Source organism: Gambusia affinis, linkage group LG13 (genome assembly GCF_019740435.1).
Source record: "Gambusia affinis linkage group LG13, SWU_Gaff_1.0, whole genome shotgun sequence".
Lineage (NCBI taxonomy): Eukaryota > Metazoa > Chordata > Actinopteri > Cyprinodontiformes > Poeciliidae > Gambusia > Gambusia affinis.
In genome coordinates, this window is record NC_057880.1 from 23,754,631 (window position 1) to 23,772,279 (window position 17,649).

The 17,649-nt window shown below is 37.8% G+C and overlaps 1 protein-coding gene across 2 annotated transcripts in view; it reads left to right on the plus strand.

Annotated features, from left to right (window-relative positions):
- The window catches only part of LOC122842215 (inositol polyphosphate-5-phosphatase A-like), a 162,279-nt gene that overhangs the window by 40,815 nt on the left and 103,815 nt on the right, over positions 1 to 17,649 (plus strand). For both annotated transcript variants that reach the window (XM_044135869.1, XM_044135870.1), the window contains exons 3-4: positions 11,405 to 11,505; positions 11,713 to 11,800. In XM_044135869.1, the coding sequence (XP_043991804.1) occupies positions 11,405 to 11,505; positions 11,713 to 11,800 (189 nt within the window). The remainder of the gene's footprint in view (positions 1 to 11,404; positions 11,506 to 11,712; positions 11,801 to 17,649) is intronic.

Sequence of the window (17,649 nt, forward strand, 5' to 3'; positions counted from 1 at the left end):
AAATTAATCAATAACTAAATTGTTTGATAATTTTTAAATAACTGATTAATCATAATTAGCCCCTTTAATCGTTTCAGCCCTACATGAAACCAAAACTCTGTTTTTTGTAAAAACATTAACAAACGATGTCGTTTCTGACTCGCATCATTTGTTTTGACGTTGGTGTGGCTTCTTCCTGTCTGAGCGACCTTTCAGTCCATGTAGGACTCAGATCCCTGTGGATGATGTGAAGGTTCAAAGGTCACCTCCTGCTATCTTGCCTTTTTTGTGTTTTTTTTTTTTCATGATGTCACTTTAGGACATCATGAAGCAGGGCGTTTAAGCTGCTCTAATGTTAGAAATTGAACACGAAGAAGGTTACTTCCTTTTTTTTATTACCTTGTAGTTAAACATCCAATTAGGGTTAGAATGTAAAAGGTCAACCAACTAACCAAATATGTTATTGGCAAGCAGAGTTTGAATGCATAACATCTAAGATATTGCACACTGCCGACATGCAGCCTTCGGTACGGTTGCATAATTCGATATGTTGTGCAGAAGAATCCCTCCAGCAGAGATGGAAGCAGCGGATCCAGAGCTAAATCATGCATGCTCATCAGCAGTTGTGCAATTCTTGCGTCACTGATCAACACCCTGAAGCCGAAAATAATCGTTTTTGATAGTAGCGTGTAAACGTTGTAGCAGCCAGTCTGTCGATGGGAACAGGTTTTGAAGGTGGAGTTAGTGATATTTCCTCAACAGGAAGTGGTTTGACTTAGAGAAATTTTCCATTCCCCTGTTTTATTGAAGAAGAAAAGCAAAGAAGAATGGCTGTATGTGAGGCAGAAATTAATTTTCTGTTTATGAATTAGAAGTACATCATGCAATTATATCTAATCACTGTTAATTGTTGGATATATTCATGTTTTTAAAGAAAATATGTCCTTGCCAATCCAACAGTTTGCTGCAGCTGATGGTTTTTGCAAAAGTTAGCTGAATAACAACTTTCCAGCATTTTGTTTTTAAATGATTGAGGTTTTTCTTCGCCTGCAGTGTAAAGCAGCAAGCACTTTCTAAACAGACTGATTTATTTTCAGCTTTCTGCAACCCAAACGTCACTTTCGAGTTGACGAGTGTTGCCGTGCCTTAAGCAAGCAGATGTCACAACCAACTCATCACAGAACAGCCTGAAGTTTCCATTCAAATCTCATAATAAAACTGAACTTTTATTGATTTGCCTGAATTGTTGCTATTTGAGGCCAGAATGTCTTGTATGAGTGGATATAAATTCTCTGTTTAAATTGTTTTTACAGATTGGCAGAGGAGAAACAGTGAGAGTTTCTGTAATCACACTCTATTCATAATGCAGTTTTTCTGAGGAACTGAGTTGCTTTGAGTGCAGATTTTGATAGTGATAGAACTGATTAATGAAACTCTGTCATTAAATTCAACTAAAGTCGATTCTTTTTTCCTCTTCCTCCCCTCCTGGGGGTCTCTTGTGGGCTGTAGTGTCCCTTATTTGAAAGTAGGGAAGACATTCGGTGAATGTTGACGGGTCCAGGAATCAAACCCGCGCTTCGAGGACTCGAGGCCTCCAAACGTGGGTGGCGCTATCCCCTACGCCACCACAGCACGCCCCAAATTTGGTTCTAAATTACTGCATTTATCCCAAAGAGAAGTAAAATGTCGTCATGTCAACCAGGTATATTCAGAGAGTCGTTGTGGACAGTGATGCTTTGGTCAGGAAGGATCTCCAGTAGCAGTCAGGTTTGCAACAAAACGGAACAGGCCTCTGACTGTAGACTGTTGCTTTTAAATGCTAACAGCTCAGTGTCATGGCAGCAGAAACGATATTTCACAGTAACATGACCTGGATGAAACAAGCACTGCTAATCCACCTCATTTGTTTTTGCTGTTCCTCTTTACATCTTTGACCAGCCGTGTTGTTAGGAAGCTGGGCAGGGAGACGTTGGAGTAGGGTAGATATGTTCCTTCTCTTCTAGGGTTGATGAAAAAAATGGTTTGCACTTTCTCCTTCTCTCTGCTCTGCATCTTTGAAGCCCCCTTTTCTACTCCTCTTTGGAGATTTAAGGTCAAAGTTTAAGTATTCTTTGAGCTGTTTAAATGTTGACTTCAAAATGTGAATTTTTTTGTTCCTTGGAGGTCCAGATCCGTCGTTTGAGGGAGAACATGTTCCAGTTTCCAGATGAACAAGTATTAGCAATTTTCACATTTAATTGGAATAAAAAAAAAAACAAGTCCAAGTATTTTTCTGCATCATAAAGTCGTGTTTTATGTAATAAAATTGGAGCTGAATGTTTAAGAGAACTCTGGATGACTGTTTTCTTTCAGTGAGTGTTCACTTTCAGTCAGGATTATCGGTAAATCATGGCCTCATACCCGACTAACAGATTAATGGATTTCCTCATATTAACTGAAAATGCATAAAACAGATGGTATAATTCAGAGCTAATAACCAACAAGTGAATACTGATATTTATGATTAGATTTCCTGCTATCTGCCAGAGCACTAAGAGCCACTTAATGGCTCTTTTATATTTTCCAGATCAATAGCGGGGATGTTGTCGAGTCTTATGACGTCCGAAACGGAAAAACACTGTTAGTTGATTCTCTTTAAATGAACTTTTATATCAAGTAACTGAAACCAGAACGCTAATTTGCTTAAGTAGTTGTAGCCCTTGGGTTTTATGTGGTAGCTCACAGCAAAGTAGCAAAGGTAAATATTTTATTTTAAAATGTTTTTATAAATAGAAATCCGTAAATGAGTAATGTGGATTTGTGTTCTATCCTACCGAGTAAAATTCACGTTTCTCCGCAACTACAGCTGCAAAAAACTGAAACTGGTTAGATGGAAATCTGTAAGCATCAGTTTTCCAGGATTCACAAAGGTTTTGCCTGTTAAATGTTTAATTTATGGGAAACTTCTATGAGCAATATGCTTTTTGTTATTTTTTTATATATATATATATTTTTAAAAACAATCAGTATAACATGAGTCAATTAATCTGTGAGAAAATCGATCTCCTCTGCCTCCCTGTGGTTCTTTGCAGAAATACACTGCTCTGTCATAACTAATCAATCAGAGGAGGATCTTAAGACTGCCAATCAGGTTCATGTATACGCTGCTCACAGCCTTCCTCTTGCTGTCTGCTGTGCTACAGTTAGTTCCTCACATTGAGATTGCTGGGAATGCTCAGGCTGGTTAGCATAATCACCAATGATGGCTGATAAATGGTATTTCCGTAACGATAAGCTGTTTCTGCACACTGAGCAGTGCATACATAAACTTGATTGACAGCGCTAAGACCCTTCTCCTGATTCTGATTGGTTATACTTGATCTGGAGCGATGCAATTGTGAAGATGGGAGTCACAGACCATTTATCTTGTTATACTGTCAAACTGTAGTATCAGTTTTAACAAATATGTATAAAAATGTTTAGAAAAGTTGCGTACTGCAGCCTTAAATAAAGGTAAACAGGAGAAAGTGAATGAAAATGTTGAAAATTGTGTATCCCTTCCCTTCTGCTTCACAGTAAGACACAACTTTGTATTGGTTTGTCACGTAAAATCCTAATAAAATACATCAAATCTTGTGGTTCAGTGTGACAACATGTGGAGGTTCAAGGGTTATGAGCACCGTGTGTGCAGTGTGATGTAAGTAGAGCTGCTGCTGTGAACTCAGTCACCATTACTGGTCATCAAGTTATTCATCCAGTTATCCATTCAAAATGAATCCTCAGGAGTTTCATTTTGACATCACAACTTTGTTTATATTAACACAAGAAGACAAGCTATAGATGTAAATACACAGAAGCTTTGTTAATGCAGCAAAAGTCCATTTCTTTTTGTGTTTTATGTATTGTTCTATAGAGTCTCCTCCTGCACATAAAGAAATAAAGCCGTTCTCAAAGCCGGAAGATTCGGATTCTGTTTTTATTGCCTCTCTGCAGAGTGGACTGTAATACAGCAGAGAAATGTCACAAGGGAGTGACTACAGAAACCCCCCCCCCTCATCGCTCTGTGTTTCCCTGAACTTCTCTGCGGTTTCCATTGAACACACTCGAAGGGTGTTATAGTTGGACGCAGACTGGTTACAATAAACAGAGCTGCTCCCAGCAGAGCACATAAACAGGGGAGAGAAGACTTTGAACCGCTCACGCCCAGCTGTGCAGCGCCGTCTCCGCTGGCTGGATTCCTCCATCACCTGACGATGCCTTCCAGGAAGGGATAGTGTCTTCGTTTGTAGGAATTAAATACTTATAAGGACGCTTGGATTATGATTTAATAGTATAGATCAACACAAAGAGGTGCATAATAGGGAAGCAGAGTGAAAAATTACTTTAATTTTTGAAAATTTTTTTTCTTTTTTGCAAATAAAAATCTGAAAAGTGTGGCCTCCCTGAGTTGATACTCTGCCAGACATTTACATAAAAGAAGTGACATTTCTGCTCATTATTCTTTGCAGTACAAGTCAGGATGTGTAAAATTAGACGAAGAGAACAGTTGGAACTTCAGCTTAAAGCCTTGCTACGATTAGATTAAGATCTGGACTTTTGCTACACTGCAAAAACATGAAATCTTAACAAGTATTTTTGGTCTAGTTTTTAGTGCAATATCTTGGTGTACTTGAAGTAAGACAAAAGTAACTTACAAATAACATTTCTGCAAGATATAGAAGCTTGTTTTATGTTATATTGATGAAAAAGTTCTAGTTTACTTTATTTAAAACCAGACAATTTTCCCATGTTATAATTAAAATAATCTGCCAATGGGAGATTATGGGACCAGTATTTCTGTCTGCGACTTTTTTTTTTCTTGCAACTCTTCTGTAAAAGTCAGATTTGGGAAGTGCATGACTAATAGTTGCCGTGGCAACATGGCCCATGCTTAATATCAACCAGGTGAAGCTAAAACTGACACTTGAGGACTTATTGGACAAACCATATTTACAGACAAAGAAGGTTTTTTTTTTAAAAAAAACTTAAATGCAGAACGTTTATAAATTTGGATGGAGTTTGGCTTAATTACTGTTCCAACTATCATTTCTTTTCGGCAAAGTGTTTTTTTTAAATAGTTTTATACTGAAGTTAGCTATTACATAATTAATTAGTTAAGTTTTTCTCTCGCAAATGTACAATTTGTACGCTTCAGTAAATAGTCTTACTCTTCCTTGTAAATATTTAAGGGTTATTTTTTGGCAGAAATGCGCTTCTCCGTTGCCAATTATTTCTGTTTTTCCAGAACACTCTGTCAGTTTCTTTGTGAATGCTGCAAGTTTCGTCACTAAGGGACCTAAGTTGACTCCTGGTTTTAATTCACCAGCTTTTAATATTCTCTTAAATCCAATTAAAATCTGGTAAAAACTGCTTTACAACTGTTACCCCACCCCCAATTAGCAAACATAGCACTAGCTTTAGTATTAGCTCTTTTTTTAGCCTCTGTTTTCCACCTCGCTGTAATTATTACTGCAACCAGCAGGTCCAAGAAGACTCTTTACTGAGGGATTTTGTTGCTCATGTTTGTTTTACACTCAGGATATTGGATACATCATGTTTGTGTGTGCGTGTGTGTGTGGGGGGGGGGGAATAATGCATGTCCTGGTACATCGGTAGAGGAATTCTGTTTGCACTGGGCTGCAGGCTTGTGTGCTTTGGAGGAACGCGTCTTGGTTGCTGCTCTCTCTCTCTCTCTCTGTGTGTGTGTGTGTGTGTGTGTGGAGAAAAAAGAAGGGCAAGGAAAGCATGCGGTGGGAGAGGTGTGCCCGAGTGAACCAGGCCTCATGCCTGTAGCTCCATGCCAGCTCTGTGTTGCTGCTTCTGAGCTGACGTCATGGAAAGAAGCATCCGAATCTGAACTCGGCTCTGCTGGGAACAAGTTAGCCAGGATGCTAGGCCACTCATGCTAATGCAGCTGTTAGCCTGCTGACTGACTCCTCTATGCTGCAATCAGAAACGCCTCAGTAGATAGAATAAAGAGTGGAGAAGGTGAAGTTGACCCATACTATAAAATAAGTTATTTTGTGTTAAAATAAGCAAAAAGTTATTAATAAGCGGACCGCCAAATATGGATGCGTTTAGGTTTTCTTGTAGTGATTTTTTTATATGATGCACCTTGATACGAGTTGAAAGAAATGGTTTCACCAACAGGCACTGCAAAACTTTCCAGCAGTAAGCATTGTAGGAAATCATCGCAACAATGTTTCTTCTTTAAGTTCTTAACAATATTTTTAGAAAATGTTTTGGATTGAGGAGGAATTCGTATGATGAGCTCAGCAGATGTGCAGTTTCACCAGGTGTTTGCTAAATGGTGCTGCCACTAGTCTGGAGGAGCTGAGTGAGAGCAAGCCTTTCTCAGATATGAAAGAATCAAACCAACCTTTTTCCACTTGGCTGCTTGCAAATCACCTTGTGCCTTCCCAGGTCAACAGCTACTTCTTTAAGGTTATTACTGATATTCTTCAGTTCCTTCCAGTCCTGGAGAGACAGCAAGGGTGTACTTAGTTTTACAATAAGCAGCTTCTCCTTATTGGCTCTATCTTTGTTTAATGAATAAGAGCAATGTACAAGCTGTCATTTAATTTTGTGGATCTTTGGGTGGATTTAAGTAGTTCTGGAACATGCTGTAAATTAGCTCGTTATCATTTTCTCTCGATAAAATTGAAGTGTTTCCAGCATCTCTGAGAATTAAAAAATGCAAATAAATTAACTTAGAGACCAGATACATAAAAGAACATATTTCTTTTAAATCTCCCCGGTAATATAACGTAGTTTCTGAGGATCCTTGACAGACATATAAAGCCTGTGTGAACTCTTTGAACCTTTATATATTAGATTTTTCTCCTTTATTGGATCATATAAACAAGGCAAAGGAAATAAAACAACTCATTTCTTCTCTTGCCAGTGAGTCCAATCAAATCTGGCATCAAGGCTCTGCTCTTCTCTCACGGTTTTGCAATTTAAAAGCTTGTATACACAGAAGCAAAGCAAGGTCATTTGCCTGCCCCACTCCTGTGCGATAGACTGGGCTAAATGGGAATCCACCACCGCGGCTGCAGCAGTTTAGACACCACTTTGCATCGCGCTGCACTGAAATCAATGGTGGCCTGGCTGATTTGCATTGGAAACGTCTCTGGAGGGAGACGAGTCAGAGATGGTGTCGCATCCAGGCTTCTGATCAGACACATGCGATATTATATGGAATCAGTTTCAGTTTGTAGAAACAAACAAATATGTAACATTAATAGGCAGAAAGCATAGCTGCTGTTGGAATATACTGTACATATGTCCTGTTTTAAAGTGGGAGGGTTTCTCATTTAAAATGCATTCACACCAGCCCTGTTTAGTTCGCTTTAATCAAACTCTAATTCACATGTGTTATACTCAAATCTGGCCCGCCATGACTTTTAATGAGGCCCTCGAGACTCGAGACACTAAATTACATCACTAAGTCCACCCAGTTTTCTGCAATTGATTCTGTGATTCTGGAAATTCACATAAATCCAACAGATTCCTGTATTTTTTCACACTTGTGCATAACTGTAAGTTTATTGATCATTTTCTGCAAAAATGGCCTAAAACTATTGAGTGTAACTGACCACTAACAGGATGGAAAAATGTCCAGACCTGATATTTGTGGAAGAAGAAAACAATCATTTATTTACATGTGCAGTTTTTCAGATAAAACTAGTTAAGGCAGGGAGTCTGTCTGCAGACTGAGCTGCAAGAACATTTAATTTCCCTTCACTCAAATCGACTTTTAATAGCTTCTGATTCCAGATTAATCAAATAAAATCCCAAAAACATACCAAGATAAAATTTTGCTTGTATTTAGGAATCTTCTATTAGCAGATAAAATGTCTGAGGCGAGTTAAAGGCTGCTGAAACCCTGACGGATGAGTTATTTACACAAACGGGAGTCTCCTTGGAATTCCGGCGTTGCCAGTAGTCTCAATGATAACGATATCGTTACCCTGAGAAGGAAGAGGCGGGGCGAGAGGATCCGCCTGCATATCAAACACACACACGGGTGTGTGTGAGACATCCTCGGGAGGCTGAGAAGCGGCCCCATATGGCAAGTCTCTGTTAGCCACGACAGCATGTCAGGACGGGCTCCTCTCTGCGCTCACACGGAGCAGCTGTCAGCGCTGAGGCCTCGCTCTGTTGTTACGCATCAGTAGCTGCAGAATGCAGAGTCAACATGGCAGCCGCTGCTCAAACGTCAACAGTTTGTGTAAACCGTGCACGTGTAATTGGATGCCAGTAAAAGGTTTTCTGTTTGTACAAGAAACGTAAGACTGGTAATGAAATTACATACTGGTTCCTTACACACACCCATACATGTTTGTTTTAAAGCCCATGTTAGGATTTCGGATTGACTGCCAGTCAGTAAAACTTTAATGCATATTTATTTAAATTAATTAACGTGGTAGTGGTCTGACTGTATATTTACTTAATTAAAGAAATAAGTACTCTTGATCGTTTGTAAGTTAATTGATTAATTTTGGTATTAACCAATAAACAACTGGAAAGCAAGAGGTGCTTAATAGGAGATTTATATTATGTTGTTGTTTTTTTACAGAATTTATTTTATTCTGTTTTATTAAAATGGAAATGTATATGTTTTTTAATTTTTTTGGCTTAACTACTGCTATAAGTACGTTCTTTCAGAAAATTGCCTTATTTAAAATCTATTTTATTTTAATCTATTCTACTAGCTTAGTTGACAAGTACTTCAATTATTGATTAATCACTGTTAATCCGATTAATTGTTTCAGCCCTTACTCTGATCATATTAATAACTTCACGTATGCCTATCCCTATCTGTAACCATAAGCACTTTTGTCCTATAACTTAACTTAACCCTGGACTCTTAGCGCCGCATTAAGACGGGGTTTTGGTTCCCATAAGGCCCATCCGTCTTCAGTAGGTTAATAAGTATAGCAGAACAGGTCCAACACAAACACGAACCCACAAACACAAATCCTTCATATCACATTAGTTGCGAGCTGCTTGGGTTTGTGACCTTTCCCGTCGTTAGATTGATAGGACCTCAAATGGCTTCAACTTTGAGCCATTTGAGGTCGGCGCTTTTGGGTCATCCAGTTAAGTGACAAGCCATAGGTTGATGGAAAATCTATAGCAGCACCGCCATACATTACCTTTATATGATCGGGGTGTTCTCCGCCCGCCGTCCACAGGCCGGACCCCTGTGAGTGCCTGCGAGCGCTGTAAATCACTCCATGCTATTGATTTTCCATTAGACGTCGGCGGCTCCGAGCCCCTCTGACACTCTGCTCACAAACACCTCACTGAGTGGAAGCAGGAAGCAACATGAGGTCATGTGACTCGGGTCGAGTTCGCCGTAGGGAAAGCCATGAATCTGGGATCTGTTCTTGTTCCACGGAAGAAAGCTTTAGAGCGAACAGGAAAACTATTTTGCAGTTTGATCTAATCGTTGATTTTTTTCTAAACAAGGAAATTTTGTTATTATTACACAATGTTTGTCTTTGCTTTGATTTTTAGTTAAATTATTACTTTTCACCTGGCTTTATTTGAACTTGATGGTATGTAATTCGTAGTGAGTTTCAGATACAAACACTTTGATCAGTCAGTATTGGTTTTGGTTAAATTGCCATGTAAAGTGGATAAATTGGAGACATACTTTGACCCGACAATGTTTCCAAATGTCTCATCTATGACTCAGCTTTTGGGTTGTTTTGGTGAAGTTCTATTTATTTATTATCATTATTAAACCTTTATTTAACCACATAGGAACCCAATAAGATCAAGATCTCTTTCAGAAGAGTGACATGGCCAAGAATGGCAGCACTAAATGTCACAGTAGACAAGATAAGTAGTCAGAAATGACAAAAGTAGACAATAAAAACCGTTTGACAATAAAGTCCAGGAGTTGCACCAGTTCAGCTGGTTGGTTTCCTCTTGAACTGCAATACGTATTGAATTGCAGCAATCATTGCAAAATTCCAATTGCAAAGGGCTGATTGGATTATTATTATTATTATTATTATTTTTTGTTGGATAAGGTGTGTGTATATTTAGTGGCTGAAATTGGGATAGATTGCAATGGTAAAGAGTTGAGAAAATGACACAGATCAAACTTTAAACCCACTCCATCCAATTCTTTACAGAGTTTTTCTTTATTCGAGAAGTGTAACGTTGGCGCGCTTTATTGGTTTTAGAATCAAAACGGGATAATTGTGCTGTAAGAACCCCCAGTTTTGTCAAAGTTTCAACCGTCTGGTTCAAACTGTTGACATCATCTTAGTGGAAACTCGTTACGATGAGCAACCAAATCTCAAACCCTCACCTGATGTGGAAACTCCTGCTACTCCTGTGTTACAGTCCAAAGTTAAAGCAGGGTTACATCAACATTGACTGAAAGGATGTACCTCAAACCAACAGCTGGACAGGTAAACCTTTGGCCAAATCTGGGTTTTCCAACAGGACAATAATCCCAAGAACTCATTTGAAATGCTTAACATATGACCCTGACTGCAACCAAGTTAAATATTTTTAATTTTAAATGAGCTGTATCAATTCTACCAACAAGAAAGGACAGATACCAGCCAGACTTCCTTCTGTCTGCTTTATTTACTATAAAGCTCCTGACACTTCACTAAGCAATGACTTCCTGAAGTAAGTTGTTGTTTTCATCCATCTTGAGGAGTGGCGTTGAAACTTTCTGCTATGTTGGCTAAAAATTTCAGTACAGCTCTGTTGGGAATTCATATTTTTCTGTTTAAAAACACAAAAGCAATTCTGTACATTTAACAGTAACATAGTCAGATTTATGTTAACATGGATTTATAAGTCCTTGTAGATCCAAAACATAAAAACAGTCTCCCTGGTTTCCTGCTAATACCTAATAAAAGACAAACTCTTAATTTTTAAGAAAACTTTAATTTGTCTTGGGAAATAGTTACACTTGAAAAGAATTACAAAACTATGAGGTTAAAGTTGTGGAACATGTAAAATCATTCCAAGGGCTGCAAATGGCGCCGGCTCCTCACTTTGGACATCCCTAGTCTAATACAAATCCATGAATCTCTTTATAAAACCGTCGCTGGGTTTTATTTAATGGCTATTCAACCCTAAAAACAATGAAGTGCAGATAACTTGAAAATGGATTTTATGTTTTCTCTGTTGACTCGAGTCATCCTGGAAACACAGAGGCGCTGCCAGCTTGTTGGTGTGAAGTGACATCTGATCTTCAGTCACACCTCCAGCTGCTGCTGCATCCCTGAGATCAAAACGGAGATGTTTGATTATTAAAAACAACGACTCAGCATGTTTCTGCTTTAACGTCCATAGATGCCAAAAGAATAAAATGATAAAATGAAACCGTTTTGACCCATTTATTCCTTTTTTCCTCTTTTTATTGCAGACAGTAAAAGCGAACGAGCCCCACTTCTTGGCCCTGCACTGTCAGGAGTGTGGTGGGAAGAGTTTGGAGTCAGGCGTGACGGAGGTGAAACGTTTCGTCAAGTAAGTGTGTCACTTATTATCCGCTCTAATTGATTTTACAGTGGCAATCTAAAATTGAGCAGCTGATAGAAACTGAGCGGACTACTCCCCCGTCTGGCCGCTTCACGTCACCTCTGGTTTGTTGTGTGAAATGGGATTTAATTGCTCCATTATCAGTGCTCCATCGGTTTAGCAGTTTAGCAGTGTGTGAATGTGTGTGTCCGTCAGAGAGCTGATGGCCGCTCAGGAACTGAAGGACTACAGCAGAGCCCGCGTCTACATCGATGACAGCTATGAATCCCCAGAGCGTTTCACGGTGAGCACAACAATTTATTCAGCCCAAATCTGCTTGTTTCCATAAATTATGTTCAATAGTTGCATTGATTATGTGTAAAGTGCTCATCATTGGGGTAATTTGGGATATTTTATTCATTTAGCAGAATAACGCTGTGACTAATGACTGCTGCTTGAATTTTGTTTTTTAAATCAACACATGAAGTGTATATATACCTACACTTTCACCTATACTTTGTTAGCAAGTTGAACCTCAACCAAATGCATTTATAGGCATCAACCAGGTGAATATTTAGAATAAAGTAGAAGTTTCTTGGATTAAAACAATTAATCAAATTAATTGTGATGGCTTGATTATTGAAATCAACTAATTTAGGAATCGTTAATTGCAGCATACAGACTGAAAAAAGGCCACTTGCTAAAAAACCCCCAACATTTCCAGAGCAGTAATTAGGCTAAAATTGTACAAAAAATATTTGCGTTTTGGATTTAAATTTCTAAACCTTCTTTTTCTATAAAAATGTTTTACCCAAAGCTGCTGAAGTAGCATCGTTTTAGCTTCACCTGGCTAAATTCTGTAAAGAAAATCTCATATTAACACCTTTTGTTGTCAAATTATTGATCAGTGATCCAAAAAATGATCAATAGATCAGCCCTGAACTGTGTTGATGTGAAGTCAAGCAGAAAGACCTGAGCTTAGAAGTTGTTGTTTTTTTTCACTGCAGATGCATCTCTTGCTAAAAATGAAAGCATACACTATATTCCATGTTATGGCATTCTATAGAATATAATGTTTATTTATTTTTTATTTATTTTAAAAGTACTTCTTTCTCTTCCAACCACAGGTGTGTGGTAACTAGTTACATTTAATTGAGTAACGTTTTGAAAAGTATTTACTTTTAAGAGTAGTTTTTGGTTTTTGTGCACTATAATTTGTACTTTTATTTGAGTAATAGTATTATAAAGTATTGCTACTCTTGCGTAAGTAATATGGCTGGATACCTTGAGTAACTTAATTAAATGAAAAACAAACATGTTTTAACCGAAAAACACACCAAAAACATACATAATTTATGTCAAAGTGAGAGTTTTTTTGTTGTTCTAATTTCTTGTGATCAAATGACAAATATTGTCACATAATGTACTTCACCTTATTTTGACATATTCATCACCTTCTATACATTTAGTTTCAGGACGTCTATTTTGGAAAGACTTAAAATTAGGAATAGTGCTTCTGCTTAAAACTAATTGTTTGATAATTGTATGAATTTTTATATAATTTTCGTCTATAAAATATCAGAATTTGAACATTATGTTACATTTTTCTTTTGTCTGCCATAATTTTTTATTTTATATCAGGTGTTCTGAATAGGTACATAGTTCATTAGTAGCCTTTTTATCAAATATGTTTTTACTCAAGTAATTACTTAAACTGCTACTTTTTCTTTACTTGGATAAAAATATGTTGAAGTAGTACTACTTTGATTTGATTACAATTTCTGGGCACTTCAACCTTTTCTTTCTATGTTGTAAAACTAGATGAATTAATGAGTAATTGAGTAAATACTGCAGTTTAAATCTAACAAACTGTGTTAAATGTGTTAAAACAGTTGATGAAAAAGGTCTTATCCAAACACTAAATTAATATGTTATGAAATTTAATCGAGTAATTAAAATGTTTTGTTAATTTAAGTATAAGTGGTGATAAAAAGTGACAGAGCTCATCTATTATCACTGATCCAAGTCAATTAATTTCTTGTCACTCCAGTTCTCCGAACGCAGTGGCCGCAGATGGCCACCAGGGGGCAGCAAATATTCAGAAATAAATTGGCCAAAGTCTGATAAAGCGACTGTTGTTCAAAATCAGGGTGACATTTATACAGAGATGGACTCAGAATTAACTGTCAAGTGAATGCTAAACATAAATTTAACTCCAAAAAAGAAAATCTTAAAAAATATGCAGTTTTGGGATAAACTAACAAAGTAATTTGTAGCTAATTATAAAGTGGAGAAAAATGCTGGTTTAATCTCAGGGAACCTGGTTAACATCATGCAAAGCAATGTATGTGGAGGAAAACTGACACTTCAAATCAACTTGAGCCCATGGTGGTGGCAGCATCATGGTGTGGGAGTGTTTAAAACTTGTGAGAGGCTGTAGGTTTTGACACTGGAGCGAGGTTCTCTTTCCAGCAAGAGGAGAGTAAGCATCCAGTCAAAAGCTACAAAGAATGGTTTTTATCAAAGCCCAATCATGTTTTAGAACGGTCTAGTCAAAGTCTATGATTAAATCCTAATGGGAATGAGAGGCAGGATGTAAAGCGGAAGATCACACATGCTTTCTGTCCATTCTGACTGAGGTTGAGCTGTTTTTCAAAGAATTAGTAGAAAAAGTATTCTCTTTATTTTGCTTCACTTCAAAACTATTCTTTTTTCCTGTCACATAAAATCCCAATAAAATCAGGTTTTGTTTTCTGGAGCCAAACAGTTGAATTTAGAGGTATAATGTTTAAATCAGAGGGATCGCTGAGCTTAAATGTTCAATCAATAAAGTAATTATCTGCGTATTCCTAAGGAGCTTTCACAACAACATCATCTGTGTTTTGTCTATGGATGGCAGCCTCTCCGCCGTTTCCCCACGCTACGCTGCTTCTCCACAAACGCTCATTAATCAAGGCGCCTGCAGAGTCACATTTGCTCTTTTCAGAAAAAAATTATTCCTAAACCCTGGCCTTTTCACAAACATAATTATCTGCCGTTTCGTATAAGCTCCGCCGCCATTTGTTCAGCGCTGTTTGTCTGTACATTAACCTTTTTAGTCCTACTTTGATTCCCATCAAATAGAGATAGCAGTTTGTGCGAATCGGTCGGCGGAAAGAGAAACATCGGACGTGCTTCCTGCGGCGTTGGTATTGAAATCCCAGCAACAGTAAATATGAAGAGACTCTCCAGTCGTTTCACACACAGGGCTTGCCATTTAGCTTTGATGACATCACCGTGTTTGTTTTCCCAATCTTCGATCTTTTCTCTTCACCTCAAACGCGCTCCTGGGATAATTGTTTGTTGCCCGACCCGCCTGTCGTTTTTCAGATAAAATAAGCGGGAACGCTTCTTTTTCTTTTTTTTTTTGTCTTTGTGCTGTTGTGTATGAAGCGTCTTTTAAAGCAAAGGTTTTGGATGTTGTGAGTGTGTAATAAAAACGTCCATTGGAGTGTTTACGTGAGTGTGTTCTGATGGATGAGATGAACGCGCGGGTGTGATGCTCAGTAATGAGACTATTTATTTATCTTCTCTCAAATCTGAAAAACGGTTTGATAATCTCATGTTTCTGCCATGACAGAAAAAGTTTTCACTTTGAATGCACAGATTTGTGTTTTTATTAAAACTATTTAATAATTTTGTATGGATCAAAACATTTTTTTCAAAAGTGAATCCACTCCATAAATTATAGATGTTTAATCAATTAATTTTTATCATTCTGGCTTAAATGGAAATATTTTTAATCCCGGAATGCGATGTTATGGACAAATTGTCCAGCTGATGGTTGACTACTAAAGAGGCTGACTTGTTATTAATAAAAAAAAGTTTAGCGGAAGGAAAAAGTGCAGTCTGGCATAGAGGCCATAAGCCTGCACCTTTTCTGGGACCTTTAGCTCATTTGCATGGCCAGATCTTGTCTCAGGTACCTCCATAGATTGAATGACATGTTTTTGATAGAAGGTTTTGTTGAATGAAATGCAAAAGTTACTTTTAATTGAAAAGAGTATTGTGAACCGCCGAGGAACAACATCTTGAATGTGCTTCTCTTCACAATTCCTCCACAGGTTTAGTCATTCCTGTTGCCTGTGCAAAGTTTTCCTTCCATCTTTTCTCCTTCCACTTAATTTTCCAGCTTTTGATGCAGAAATTTGTGAAGAATCAGCTTTAATAATTTTTATTTGCTTTTAGGTAACATCCTGATTTCTTGAGAAACAAAAATAATTACTTTTTTTATTAGTGTAAGGGGGTAAACATTAAAATAAAGAGAAATAAATTAAGAGTCTTTTATGTACATGACTTCCACTTTTTGAACCAAATTACTGAAAAAACAAGCCAGTTTTTATAATAAGTTCTCTTTGAGATATATTCTGAATTTACATGAACTGGTTATTTAACCAGAATTTAAGCTTTGAGATGGTTGAAAAGATTCACGTTAGGGAAAACAAACTTGTGTTTTCATAATCCTGAAGCCAAATCTAAAAGATCTCAACGGGCAGCATTAGCCTGGAGGAGCTTGACTGACACGTCCGGCTGTTTCACGGCTCTGTTAAGGTATACAGCAGGTAAAATGTCAATTAGGAAGACCTGCCCTGATAACTCAACTCCCAATCCACTTGTTCTCGCCCATTAATATTTATCGGAGCGATGTGAGGCGGCGTCACCGACTCCTGACATACAAACCGGAGCCGCGGCGTCCCTGCAGCTTAACGGCAGCGTCCGCCGCTGTCACACAGTTCAATCAGGCATCCGACACACACACGCTGCCTCCTCTGGTTTGAGTTGTTCCAGGGCATTTTAATAGGAAATTAAAGGCATCCCTCGCCGGCGTGTGTGTGCGTGTGCGTGTGTGTGTGTGTGTATGTGTTTGGTCTGCAGGACAGGAATGAGATCAGTGACAGCGGATAAATCAGGATCTGTGCTGTGACAGGATGCTGCTGTCTCCGTTTACCCCGGGTTCATGCGCGCACATGAGTGCAGATGTAATGTCCTGACATGATGGAGTCCGCTGAAGGACTGAGTCCAGTTCTGTTTCTGTCCTGGACTCAGGAATTTCACAGGAAGGCTCATGTCTGAGTGTATCCAAATGGTTCTTACTGGTGTTGAAATGTGAACTGACACACTCTCAAGTCAAGTCTTGACTATAAAGCACATTGTAGCAACAGGGCAGTTCAAAGTGGTTTACACTATAAAAACACAGCACAGTATTCAATTATAAAACAAGTAGTAAACTTTATCAAAATTATCATCAAATATGTTGGTCAGTGTTCCATTTATTATTATTATTAAAAGGCTACTCTAAACGGGTTGGGATTTAGCCTTGATTTAATTGAACTGTGTTTCAGCAGTTTTGCTGTTTTCTGGAAGTTTGTTCCAGATTTATGGTAGAAGCTGAATGCTGCTTCGCCATGTTTGATTCTGGTTCTGAGGATGCAGAGCAAACCAGAACCAGCAGACCTTTAATGTCTTATGGTGCTAATTTATTCAGTGATTTATAAACTAAATAAAGTTTTAAAGTCTATTCTCTGAGGTATAAGGAGCCGGTGTAAGGGCTTTAGATTTGCATTCTGGATCAGCTCCAGCTTTTTGATTGTTTTATGTAGGCAGACCATTGAGGACACTGTTGCAGTAATCAATGTGACAAAACATAAACGTATGAGTGAGTTTCTCTAGATCTTATTAGGATCTACAGAAACAAATATGTAAATTAAGGATTTCTGGCATTTATTTTCAGTAATCAGAGAGGAAATTGTTAAAGAGAGAAGGAGGAAGACAAGAAGCTTTGAAGTTGAACCTCACATGGCTGGATTGAGGATTAATAGCCTCAACATATATAGTGCACATACATCCTAAAGTAAAACACTACCAAGTATATTTTATCTAGTTTCTAGTGCAGATATCTTAGTACACTTTAAGTAAGACAAAGCTAACTTAAAAGTAACTTTTCTGCAATATACAGGAGCTTTTTTTATCCAACAATTCCCAAATTTTGATGAAAAACTGCTAGTTTCACTGCTAAATTATTTCACTTATAATATGGAGAAAATCTCTTGTTAGAAATTAAATGATTTGCCAGCAGGACTAGAACTTTTTCATCAATGTTAAGGTATTATTTAC